This window comes from Chelonia mydas, chromosome 4, assembly GCF_015237465.2.
Source record: "Chelonia mydas isolate rCheMyd1 chromosome 4, rCheMyd1.pri.v2, whole genome shotgun sequence".
Lineage (NCBI taxonomy): Eukaryota > Metazoa > Chordata > Testudines > Cheloniidae > Chelonia > Chelonia mydas.
In genome coordinates, this window is record NC_057852.1 from 89,015,667 (window position 1) to 89,028,764 (window position 13,098).

The window sequence follows — 13,098 nt, forward strand, 5'->3', positions numbered from 1 at the left end:
CTCCTCACAAACACATAACACAAACTGCATACTTTACCTGCGTACATATGTTAGCAGTGAATATTTGCTTATGTCACTGAGGTTGTAATTACAGTTTTTTGTTACTCTGTGAAGGAAATTAATATGTAACTTGCCTGTATGGAGGCAGAAGGGAGCTCCTTGTGAAATTGCATGTCTGTCACTGTCAGTTGAAATACACTGTGTGAGCATTAAGGAATGGGTAAGAAATGTCCTACAACTTGGCATTTCCTTGCTCTGAATTTGATATCCCCAAAAAACATACTTATTTAGCCCAAATTACTTAGCCCCAAGCTGTCAAGGAGCTGGACTGCTACTGGTTCAAAGGGGGAAGTACCCATCTCCCAGGAGAAGTTACGTACTTCTGTTAGGGTGACCAGATAGTAAGTGTGAAAAATCAGGATGGGGGTGGGGGGTAATTGGCACCTATGTAAGAAAAATCCCCAAATATCGGGACTGTCCCTATAAAATTGGGACATCTGGTCACCCTAACCACTGTACTAGTTCAGGCATTTCCCAGCCATTTGAGACTGCTCCATTCACAGGCGTAAAAATGTCCACCCAGACTGATCATTGTAAATAGCAATTGGGGTAATGGGAATGAATGCAAATGATCCTCCCTCCCATGTCCTTAAGGTAGAAAGGGTGAGTTGTTTCTGGGTTGTCTGGCTAAATGTTAGTTAGAAAGTCTCCGTGGCCCAGAGATTCCTCTTCCCCACTCTGAAAATAGTGGGGCGTACACGATGCCACTGAGAACACCTTTCACTGAGGGTAGACAGTTCATTCCCCTATCTCTCTGGATCTCCACCCCACACTTAAAAAGACTTCTGAAATAGCCCATTATTCCCGCCTTGGGGTTGAAGAAACTTGTGTGCTGCATACTCCAGTTGGGATGATGATCATTTCTCCCAAGCCACTGAGCTCTTTTTCAAGCTACTCTGCAATTCCTCACCATGGACACATAGTTTTAAAGTTAGAAGAGGAGTTTATACACCATTTTTTGTAATGGAAACACATTAACTGGTGTCTTCATTTGTACCAGCCGCACAAGAAAAGCTATTTCAGAGTTTATAGAGGCTACAGTGTGATCACTGAAAATATGGTAATATGATGATGTAATAAAGTTTATTAAAGAACCTAATTTAACAAAAGATGAGAGTGCTTTGGACTAAAGTCAGAGGTGGAATGGCCTGGGTACAGCATATTTTTTTTGCCAGGGAAATGCCATCTGGGATTTTATAATAATGTGTTTATCACTTTTGTACTATGGCTAATATGTCTATAAATTCATGTCAGTCAACAATAGTCTAGCCATTTAAAAAGAATGTTTCTCTCTCTCTTCACCTTATATGAAGTCATTTATGCATATTTTGACTTTGCAGGTTCCTTTCAAAACAGTGTGTCTGCCAGTCACATACAGAAATATAGAGCTGCCCGTCTACCTTTTTTATGTATTATTAATATCTTTGACTCAGCAGTGCATCTGATTCTCTGTTTGTTTTATATTGCAAGAGGTTGAAGATTAAACTCCATAAGAATCAGTCTACCTAGGGGAATTGAATAATGGAATAAAGAAATAAAAAGATACTTTAAAAGCCTTGTCAGCTCTTGGGACTTAGAGAGGCAAAGTGAGGGAGGCTCTTCTTAAATGCTTTCATTTTATCACCTCTGGAACTGCAAATAAACAGTAGAGCGGAAACAAAAACCATAGACTTCTCCAGTACTTTAGCAATGGTGATCATGCAGTCAATAGGCCTTATTGTGTACTGTAAATCTAAAAACAATTGCATTGATGCTGGACTTTGCCACTCCAAATATTCCACCAGAGTGTGGTGATCAGTGCTGTGGGCCAACCTCCAGACTGCTAAGAATTCTCTTGTGCATATGGGTCATATGGCACTAACTCCATGTGGAGCAGTTCAAGTACGTCTGATCATCCAAAGATTTCTCAGCCAGTAACTGAGTCCAGACAGCTATAAATAGTATTCCAACTTTGGTTAGAACTGGCTTCAAGTCTTGCCTCTGCTGTTCATTTTGTGAACATAAAGATATGACTACCTTCTCATATGTAGCCACCTTTTTTTCCATACACCACCTCAGATTGATTTGTGTACAATTGTTGCTGTTTCAGTTGCCTAGAAGGCAAGTGAAAAACAAAAGCAAGAGGATGCAGCAAACATAGCTGATGTACCATTAGGCTGGAGGAAATGCTGTAGTATGCAACACAGTCATGTTTGTTGAAAATGGGTCAGATGAACATGTCAGAATCTAGTTAAATAAATATGGAGTGTGGACGGGGGTGAGTGAGTGGGTATTTTTTCCTTGTTTTGTCTTGTTTTCATTTTGTTCTGTTTTAGGTTTAATGTAATTTGACTGTGCGATATATGTGATTTCTAGTAGTAATAGTATGTTGTAGATGACTGTCCTGAAGCCCTCCCCAATTGAAATAGATGGGACCCTTTTCCCCCTAACTTTAATGGAAGTTGGATCTGTCCCAAAGTGTGTATGAAAAATAGCTCCACTGTAGTTAAGTACATGCACTACAGCCCATAGATAATATATCAGACAATTCTGTTATTTGAATGAGAGCAGAATCATAGAACTATTTATGTCAATATTATGTATTTTTTCCTGGCTACTACGCAGTTTAGGTACCACTGTGTGGAACAGTGGCTAGAGCACTGGATTGGGACTCTCAAGGGTTGGGTTTTATTCCCAGGTCTGACACTCACCTGCTGTGTGACCATGGCAGAGTCAATTCACCTCTGCATGACTCAGTTTCCCCATCTGTAAAATAGGGTTAATCTTACTGATCTCCTTTGTAAAGTGCTTTGCGATCTAATGGTGCAAAGCGCTTTGTAAAGAGTTATGGTATTGTTGTTTTGCATCTGTAGGTACCTATATACCTTTGAAAATCTGGCCTCAAGTGCCTAAGTGGGACGTGAAAGTGGGACTTGCGCTTCTTAATCATGCAGGTGCTTTAGAAAATATTACCCTTAATTTATAGTGCAGTTGCATCTGTTCCTGTGTGAAAGAGGGATTTTACACTGTATAGTGTACTTGAACATTTTGCTTAGATTTCCATGACTAGAAATAAATTCAGAGGATTTCACCCTGTATTTTAGCTGTAACTCCTGTGTAGCTAATGTATATGATTTTGTGGTATTTACATTTATCAAAACTGTCATTTCAGTTTAGTGTTTCAAATGAAACACGAGCCCAGTAATTCTTTAAACAGTCTGAATTTCAACGTTTAAATGGATTTGAAATGAGGCAAAAATTAATTGCATCCCTAATTGAGACAGCCAACAAAGATGCCAATTAGTGTACTTATAACTTTGTGATTGTTGATATTGTCGACTAATAAATGGACTGTGTTCACCAACTCATTTCACATAGGTCACCTGTGATGGGCCGGATAGGCCCCACACTGGCATCAAGGGGTTGAAGAGAACTTGTGAGCCCAGCTGACCCCACTCCACCACTACTTGCAAAAAATGTCCAGGAAAGAGAGCAGAGCTCTGCTACTTGCTTGACAAGGGAAGCCTTGATTCCAGCCAAGAGCCTGAGGTGTCCCAGAGCCCGGGCTCCAGCCTGAGCCTGAATGTCTCAAGTACAATTAAACAGCCCCTTACCCTGAGCTCCGGGAGCCTGAGTCAGCTGACATGGGTTTTTAATTGCAATGTAGACATGTCCTAAGACACCTTGCTACCTAGATGAGCTATTTGGTGGATGGGACAACTAGGTCCAGGAAGACGGACAAGAAGGGACTAGCTGCATGGAGACCATGCAGCTCCCCAGCCTTACACCCCAGAGCTGTACCATCTTACCCTGGTCAGAAGCCTGACCAGTGTAAGTTTATTACCCAGTCCACCCCTCCCCCAGTGTGGAGAGAACATACACTAGCCTCTTTTTGTAACCTGAGCTGAGATTTCCCAAGCACTTCAAGGAAAATACACCCTTTTAGGTAAAATATAAAACAGATTTATTAACTACAGAAAGATAGATTTTAAGTGATTATAAGTGGTAGGCATAAAAGGTCAGAGATAGACATTAAAAGAAAAAAGATATGCGCACAATCTAAATCTTATGTCTTATGTGACAGGACAAGGCCAGATGGCTATAGAAAAGTAGTGGGAGATAGATATATTAGCTCCAGGCTAAACAAATCCCTGGTACCAGGTTAAGTGAAATGGAAGCTGCTCCAGGTCAATTAAGACACCTGGGGCCAATTAAGAGCTTTCCAGAAGGCAGGGAGAATGCTATGTTGATTGGGACACCTGAAGCCAATCAGGGGCTGGCTGAAACTAGTAAAAGCCTCCCAGTTAGTCAGGTGGGTGTGCATGTCAGGAGCTGTGGGAGGAAGTTGTGCTGTTGGAGAGGCTGAGTAGTACACACCATATCAGGCACAAGGAAGGAGGCCCTGAGGTAAGGGTGAAGTGGAGCTTGAGGAAGTGAGGGCTGCTGTGGGGGAAGTAGCCCAGGGAATTGTACATGTCATGTTTCTAAAAAGTCAGCTACCATAGCTGATACTATTAGGGTCCCTGGGCTGGAGCCCGGAGTAGAGGGTGGGCCCAGGCTCCCCCCCCCGTCCTTTGCCCCCTGATTAATCACTGAGACTGAGAGACAACAGAGACTGTGCAAGGAAGGATAATTTCTCCTCCCCTCCCTCGCTGGCTTATGATGAAAATGGCTCAGTAGACTGTGACCCTTGTCTCTAGAGAAAGAAGGGTTACGTGCAGGGTCACAGTGAGCCTCTGAGGCAAGCGAAATCTGCCAGGAAACGCGGGACCACAGAGGCAAGGACAGAGCTTTGTCACACTTATTACACTAGACAGTATTTAGATCAAGCAATTTTCTCAGCCCACTGGATATTATAGTTCTTAATACACAGGCTTCTCCCTTAGCCTGGACTAGTCTCCTCAGTTGAAGTTTTCTTTTTTCCCAGCATTCTTGTTGCTTCTAGCCTAGGTAGGGGAGGAGAAAGGAAAAAGCATGATGCCACTGTCCCCTATTTTATATCCTTAGTCCATATGCCTAGAAAACACTAGCCCAGGCATGTCTTGGTGAGCTTTGTTTAGTCACAGGGTTGAACAATTCCCCTGGTGTGATCTTGTGCAACTGAATCATAGAGTTCAGTAGTCCCTGTTGTGTGGTGCTTGGGCAGTCCTCATTGAATTGCAAATCCCTTGATTACAACTCTCCTGCTGATTAATGGTCTTTGAGCACTCTCCTGGGAGTTGTTTGCCTTCATTGTATGTCACTAGCAAACTTATAACATATTTCAGTAACAACCATACAGCAAAATCTCATAACTATACACACACTAATGATGATATACGTATTTGTACAGAACAACAGGTTTCAGCAGATCGTGACATTTCATATGATATCTTACATGGCATGCTTTCTATGAAATATCACAACCATATATGAATGATGAACATGGGGATTATAGGGTGCTATTTTGAGGTACATGTCACAGCTAAGAGTAGTAAACAATAAAAAAAATCTTATTTTTGCCAATAATCAGGTGTTGCATGATTATATAAAGGGACCAGTACTATAAGATAAGAAGGTGTCATTGTTATTAAGCCACTTTTCTGACTGTAACCACAATTTAAATAGTTCCCTTCTTTGCTGGAACTGTTGTGGTAAGGTACTTGGATCCAAAGACTTTGAGTTATGGTAAACATAATTTTATTAAAATTACTTAACATTAAGTGGGATGCAATGCTTTTGCTGTGGTTACCAGAAGAATGAATGGTTGTGCACAATATAGGGATATGACTTTAATTATGTTGTTAGCTGTAAGAAGAGTTTTTTGTATGGTTTTATAAAAGTGGGAGTGCTCGCAGAAGAGAAATTTCTCTCCCTCCTTCCTGCACCTCATTTTGGGCCTGATCCTATGAGGCATTGAATACCCTCAGTGAGATATTCAGCACCTTTAACTCATTACTTTTGATGGGGATTGAGAGTGCTCAGCACTTGCAGGCAGGTTCACTCAGTGACTCTCAGGCTTGGGGCCCTTTATTTGTTTTTTTGGAGGATCTTTTTTTTTAAGTATAGAGAATGACACATGGTATACAGCAGGGATCAGCAACCTGTGGCATGGGGCCCATCAGGGAAATCCGCTGGCGGGCCAGGACAGTTTGTTTACCTGCAGCGTCCGCAGGTTTGGACGATCGCAGCTCTCACTGGCCGTGGTTCGCTATTCCAGGCCAATGGGGGCTGCAGGAAGTGGCGTGGGCTGAGGGATGTGCTGGCTGCTGCTTTCCACAGCCCTCATTGGCCTTGAATGGTGAACCGCGGTCAGTGGGAGCTATGATTGGCCGAACCTGTGGATGCTGCAGTAAACAAACCGTCCCAGCCCGCCAGCGGATTTCCCTGATGGGCAACATGCCAAAAGGTGCTGATCCCTGGTATACAGTGTACATAAGAACGGCCAAACTGGGTCAGACCAATGGTCCATCTAGCCCAGTATCCTGTCTTCCGACAGTGGTCAATGCTAGGTTCCCCAGAGGGAATGAACAGAACATGTAATTACCAGGTAATCCATCCCCTGTCGCTCATTCCCAGCTTCTGGCAAACAGAGGCTAGGGACACCATCCCTGTCCATCCTGGCTAATAGCCATCGATGGACCTGTCATCAATGAACTTATCTCGTTCTTTTTTGAACCCTGTTATACACATGAACAAGACTCATATTATTTGAAATATGCTGACAACCTCTGAGTCATAGATGTATTAACAAAGGGATTATACTTGTATTGCATTAAATACCCATCTTTGTGGCAGTTCTGTCATAGGAGAGACAAAGACAAATGTCAGCTGTCATCAGAGGAAAAAAGCTATAACCAATAGGATCAGGGCTAATAAAAGATTTGTTATGAGACATCTGAGGTGAGAAGTGGTCTGAAGGTTTGGGACAATAATTGTAATGTATAGACTGACAGCATGTTTGAGAGAATTTTCAAAATGTACTTGTTTTCAAAACAAAAAAAAACCTGGGTCCTTTTAAACCTTGGTAGCAGTGATTAAGTATGGCACAGATTTTCAAAACTTAAAGTCTTGGCCTATTATGTAACCTATACAGACCAGTTACATGAAAGCATTAATTTCCGGATTTTTTTTCCTCTAAGAAGTCAACCTAAAACAAGATATAAATTAATGAAATCTAAAAAAATCAAAGCAAAATCCCTACCCCAAGCAGAGTTTTTATCCTGAAAAAGGAGAAGTGCCAGACACATTATGGAATTGACTAGGGTTTTTGCAATTACTATTGATTTTAGGTGGAAAGTACTCGGATACTGCTAAAATCCTAAAATAGAGTCAAGTCACGGAGCTACCTCTGCCAGCTTTTTGTGCCTATGAAGATTCCTCCTTTAAAGGGGAATTCTTCAGTGCAGATCCCTTGCCACATTTAGTTCAGTTTGGTCTGCATAAGACTGAATTTAGCAGACTGAAGACTCTGGTTCAAAATGTTTAAAATTAAAGGAGAAAGATGAAGATGATCTATACAGTCAAGTCCAGCACTTCTTAATCAGTGTAACAATTGATGCCATAGAGCAAACTTCGCATTAACTATATTTCATGCCTTGGAAAGTGGGAGAGTCCTATAATACGTTTTTAAGACAGTAATTTGTTTAATCCCCAGAGGCAGCACAATAATCTTGGGTTATTTTAAATAAAAAATGCCTGAGGGGAGAGAATCTCTATCAGTACCACCTGGGTCAGAATGAACATTTAAGGAAGTAGTGTGTTAATACTTAACAGAATTTATTCATACATATTTTATAACTTCTAGCTTTTGTAGCTGAATATAATGAATGGCGCTCTAAGAGGTTGAGTCATCATGCTGGTAGCTGGTGCCAGTTTCCAGGCATTAACTTTAATTATTTATGCTTTCTCTAATAGAATTTGTGGCACATTTTAAAAGTAAAGAATTCTGTCTTACCAAAGGCATGCCTTAGTACCTGGCACACAGACTGAGGTTGGCAGAAGTAAAAATTTAGTTTCCACTTTGACTTAAGTCAAAGATTTATTTTTGGGTTTTGTTTAATTACAATGTATAGTATTTTCACCTTTAGGACTGGTTGTTGTTTTTGAAAAAGGAGCTGTCAAGGTTCCTTCCCCATTCTGAACTCTAGGGTACAGATGAGAGGACCTGCATGAAAAACCCCTCTAAGCTTATTTTTACCAGCTTTAGGTTAAAACTTCCCCAAGGTACAAACTATTTTACCTTTTGTCCCTGGACGTTATTGCTGCCACCACCAAGCGTCTAACAAAATATAACTGGGAAAGAGCCCACTTGGAAACGTCTTTCCCCCCAAAATCCCCCCAAGCCCTACACCCTCTTTCCTGGGGAAGGCTTGATAAAAATCCTCATCAATTTGCATAGGTGAACACAGACCCAAACCCTTGGATCTTAAGAACAATGAAAAAGCAATCAGGTTCTTAAAAGAAGAATTTTAATTGAAGAAAAAGTAAAAGAATCCCCTCTGTAAAATCAGGATGGTAAATACCTTACAGGGTAATCAGATTCAAAACATAGAGAATCCCTCTATGCAAAACCTGAAGTTACAAAAACACACACACAAAAACAGTAATATACATTCCATTCAGCACAACTTATTTTATCAGCCATTTAAACAAAACAGAATCTAACCCATATCTAACTAGATTGCTCACTGATTTTTTACGGGGGTTCTGACCTGCATTCCTGCTCTGGTCCCGGCAAAAGCAACACAGACAGAGAGAACCCTTTGTTCCCCCCCTCCCTCCAGCTTTGAAAGTATCTTGTCTCCTCATTGGTCATTTTGGTCAGGTGCCAGCGAGGTTATCTTCGCTTCTTAACCCTTTACAGGTGAAAGTGTTTTTTCCTCTGGCCAGGAGGGATTTAAAGGTGGTTAGCCTTCCCTTTATATTTATGACAGGAGCGAATTAGTGAATGGAAGAACAAGCCAAGTGGATGGTTGGCCACAACTTACAATGTGACATAATGCTGCATTTTGTGGCCTTGTTGGATTATGGAGTCTGAATATACAGACTCATGCATCTGTCCTAAATATAATGCCAATATTTTGTACTAATGTAGCATTTTTCATTTTCAATGCATTTTACATAAACTAAGTAATTTTCACAATACTCTTTTGGCAGGTAATTATTATCTCCATTGTACAGATGGAGAAGCTGAGACAAAGATGAAATGGCTTGCCCAAGGTTACAGAGAAAACTAGAGTCAGAGTCAGATTTAGAGTTAGGAATTCCTAACATGGAGGGCTAGTATATGCACAATTTGGAACCAAATCATGTTTTAATTCACACCTTCAGTTATAAGAAAAGGAGGACTTGTGGCACCTACCTTCAGTAATGTTGGTGCAAGTCTGTGTGTGGACAGCCATATTCCAGAATAAAATTTACAAAAATGACATAATGTAAATTGAAAAGGTGGTCTTATTCCAGAATAAGTGTGTCCACACACACACTTGAACTGACATAAATAAATTTGTTAATTAAAACCATTTTAGTTGTTTGGGATCCCTTTTGTATCTAGATGAACCTTTACTCTTTTGCATAGACCACATTTCTCATTTAAATGTATTTGATACAAAGGACATTAAGGGAAATGTTGTCAATCTAACTATTTGTGGGTTTCCCTTGTGTTATGCTAGTCAGGGCTCAGTGTAACTGTATGTTAAAGATAAAAGCTTGCAAAGGATTGCTGTTATGAATGAAGCGGTAATGAGAAGCAGCTTTTTTTCTTGTGGATCAAGCAAGGGGCAGGGAGCCAAATTCTAGCCATGGCCCTAATGCTGATTCCCTGTGTCTTAGACAAATCACTTAACCTCTCTGTGCCCATTTCATCATCTGTAAAATGGAAATAATACTTCCCTACTTCATTGAGGTTGGAGGATGAATTAGTTAAAATCCAATGTTCCTGTCCCTCTATGTAAGCAAAGATGAATTTGACCGGATGCAATAGTGGGGCTGTTAGCTCCGTAACATGCTTTCTTTCTCACAACCCCATGTAAGCCATTTAGCAGAATGTAGGCTCTGTGGATGGGGGATGAAATAGGAGGGAGCAAGTTTTGGAGGTGGTTGTCATGCACAACTGCATTGTGCCACCTTCAAACACATGGATGGGCAAACTAGCACAAGTAATGCTGATTGAATCAGCATTATCTTCAGTAAGTTCCCCATCAACATTCTAATCCTCTCAACACCTGAAGGAGAGGTAAGGAGTCATACTTTGGGCTCTGTCAAACAGCAACATCGGATTCATGCTGTCAGTGGGTTACAGGTAACCAAGAGCCAGAGCATCTAAGGAGATGACAGAGTCCTCTGGTGGCTCTCTCGAGATCTCATTAGATGTGTGGACCACTCCCTTTGTCATTTCTGCAGAAGTGCAACCTTCCATGGCCCCAGTAGAAGAATGAAGAGAAAAGTTTGAGTGCAGACTCATGTCATTTCCAGACCCTTGGATTTAGGGGAGTCTGGGGATCTTAATGTTTATACAGCATTTGAAAATGTAAAGCATCATATAAGAACTGTATGTTACAATAATGCATTTTTTCATTCTACCACAGGTAATTGACTCTTTGCATTCCATAGGATTTAAAAAAATATGTACACTTAACAAATGTGGTTCTAAGAGGTTTTACTGAGATTTCCTTTGCTGTATTATTTATATTGTTTATTATTGTTAAGCACTGACTGCTGAACAAGAGACAATTCTTCCTGAGGAGTGTTTAATCTAAATGGACATATAATGCAAAATGCATCGTGAGATTCACAGAAAGGTCAAATATATATCTTCACTTATATATGACCCTATGTATTATGCAGCTGCAGAACACATGCGTTGGCTGCCTTTTTCAGCAGACTTGTGGTAAAAATCCCCTAAGTTTTCATTTGTTTTCAAAAACTTTCTAGCACCTTGAAAATGTGAAGTGTGTAAACTGAATCAATACTGTATTTGTGAATCTGAAGACAGTCTACAATAAAAGCCTAAGAGGTGTGAACTGCCCCATTCATCTCAATGGTTGAATTCTGGAACAAAATAATTATACTTAAATGTCAGTATTGTCTGTCTGTCTGTAGCAATGAGTGTTGCAACTGTGATGGTCCCAGGATATGAAAGAGACAAGGTGGGTGTGGTAATATCTTTTGTTGGACGAACTTCTGCTGGTGAAAGGTGCAAGCTTTCAAGCTACACAGAGCTCTGCTTCTCTGTGTAGCTCGAAAGATTGTACCTTCTACCAACAGAAGTTGGCTCAATACAAGATATTATCTCTATCTACCTAGTCTCTCTCATATTGTGTTTCACTTCCAGTGATTTAAACAGAAATATACATCTAATGTAATTATCCCACAATCCCAAATTGCCTTTCATTTCCCCCCAGATGCTAAAAGTCCCAGCAGTCTCTTACTGAGTTGCGTAAATCTTCAGCTTCCTTTTGTCACCATTCATGATGCAATGATGCATTGTCAATAAAAAAAAAAAAAAAGTCTTCAGCATACTGAAAACTGGCAATGTGGGTATAGCATAAAAAAGCGTATGTCTTATCTTGTCCTTATGGTGTGTGCTCTGGCTTTTTAGACTGATCATGCTAAGATTTAGGCATACGATTATTTTTGTCCACTCTGAATAGTACTGTTGAAGTTGGGATGTTAACCATGTGCCTCGGCCAGATTTTTTAAGGTATTTAGGTGCCTAAAAATGCAGATAGGTGATTTTGAAAATCCCATTAGGACTCCTGTTAAGTCTTTAGGGTGCCACCAGACTTCTTGTTCTATTTAACTGCATCTTTAGGTGCCTAAACACTGTTGCCCTTTTTCAACCCAAGTGGCTAGTATATTTTGGGGCCTTGGGGATGTTCTAGTTGGGAGTAGAAATTAGTGATAGGTATTTCTGGAATGCAGTTTTTGTTTGTTTACCAAAAAAGTACAAACTCCTGTGTTTCTGAACACAGAAGGAACCAAGAACAAAAGGAGACTTTTTTTTGTTTACAGCCCCAAACCCCCTTTAGCCAACAGGCTGAAAAACTCTCCTCCTCACTTTTTCCAGGGACACACTATGCTTACAGGCTACTGTTTGGCTTTCTCACTTTTTGCCTGTACCTCTGTCTCTGTTTTTGTCTGTCCTCACCTCAGTTTTTGTGTGCTCTCCCATACACCCACCCACCTGGTCGAAATAACCAGTTAGACCCTCCGCCCACCTGGAGCTAGTTTCTGGCAGACTCTATTAGGCTTTGTTTTAGGTATAGCCCCTTAATTGTATCTTACAACTATCTTAAATAGAAAAGGAGGACTTGTGGCACCTCAGAGACTAACAAATTTATTAGAGCATGGCGACCACGTGGTTGCCATGCTCTAATAAACTTGTTAGTCTCTAAGGTGCCACAAGTACTCCTTTTCTTTTTGCGGATACAGACTAACACGGCTGCTATTCTGAAAACTATCTTAAATGAGGATCATATGAACAAGATCTTAACTCAACCTATAACAAGGTTTCACACAGCTCATAACTGTACTTTTAAAATTCTGGCCCTACAGCTAGGTGTACACTACAGATATCAGTCAGCACAGGATGTTGGTCAGGGATGCCGAGAGGTGATCTCAGACTGACATAGCTGTGCTGGCAGAAGTCTATAGTGTTGATGCATTTAGGCCAAATTGTGCTTTTACTGGTACACAGTGTTACATGTGTGTGGGATGGTTCTATTATATTGGTGCAAAATACAGCTTTGCCTGTAGAGCTATGTCCACAATAGGAGGCTTTGCTGGTGAAGTGTACTGGTATTCCTATACTGGTAAAGCACTCCCCTTGTATAGACATAACCTTCTGCAAAATCAAGATCTTCAAACAAGAAAATATTTGTTAATTAAGACTTTCCAAAACCTGTCATCAGTTTGTATCTAGTTTAATGGATATTGATACTTTGTTTCCAGTTGTAGCTTGTGTTCAGATGCACGTTTCTCTCTTTTATTGTAGGATTTTGATTGTATTCTTGCAGATTTACTACATGAACAATACCGCGCAACATGTAACTTTCTAAGGTAAAATTTCTTTCCCTA

The 13,098-nt window shown here is 40.5% G+C and overlaps 1 protein-coding gene across 1 annotated transcript in view; it reads left to right on the forward strand.

The window, feature by feature from the left end:
• Positions 1-13,098, forward strand: part of LOC114022198 (cyclic nucleotide-binding domain-containing protein 2) — an 82,426-nt gene that overhangs the window by 22,608 nt on the left and 46,720 nt on the right. Inside the window, exon 8 of the mRNA XM_043546199.1 lies at positions 13,016-13,080. Coding sequence (XP_043402134.1) covers positions 13,016-13,080 — 65 coding nt within the window. The remainder of the gene's footprint in view (positions 1-13,015; positions 13,081-13,098) is intronic.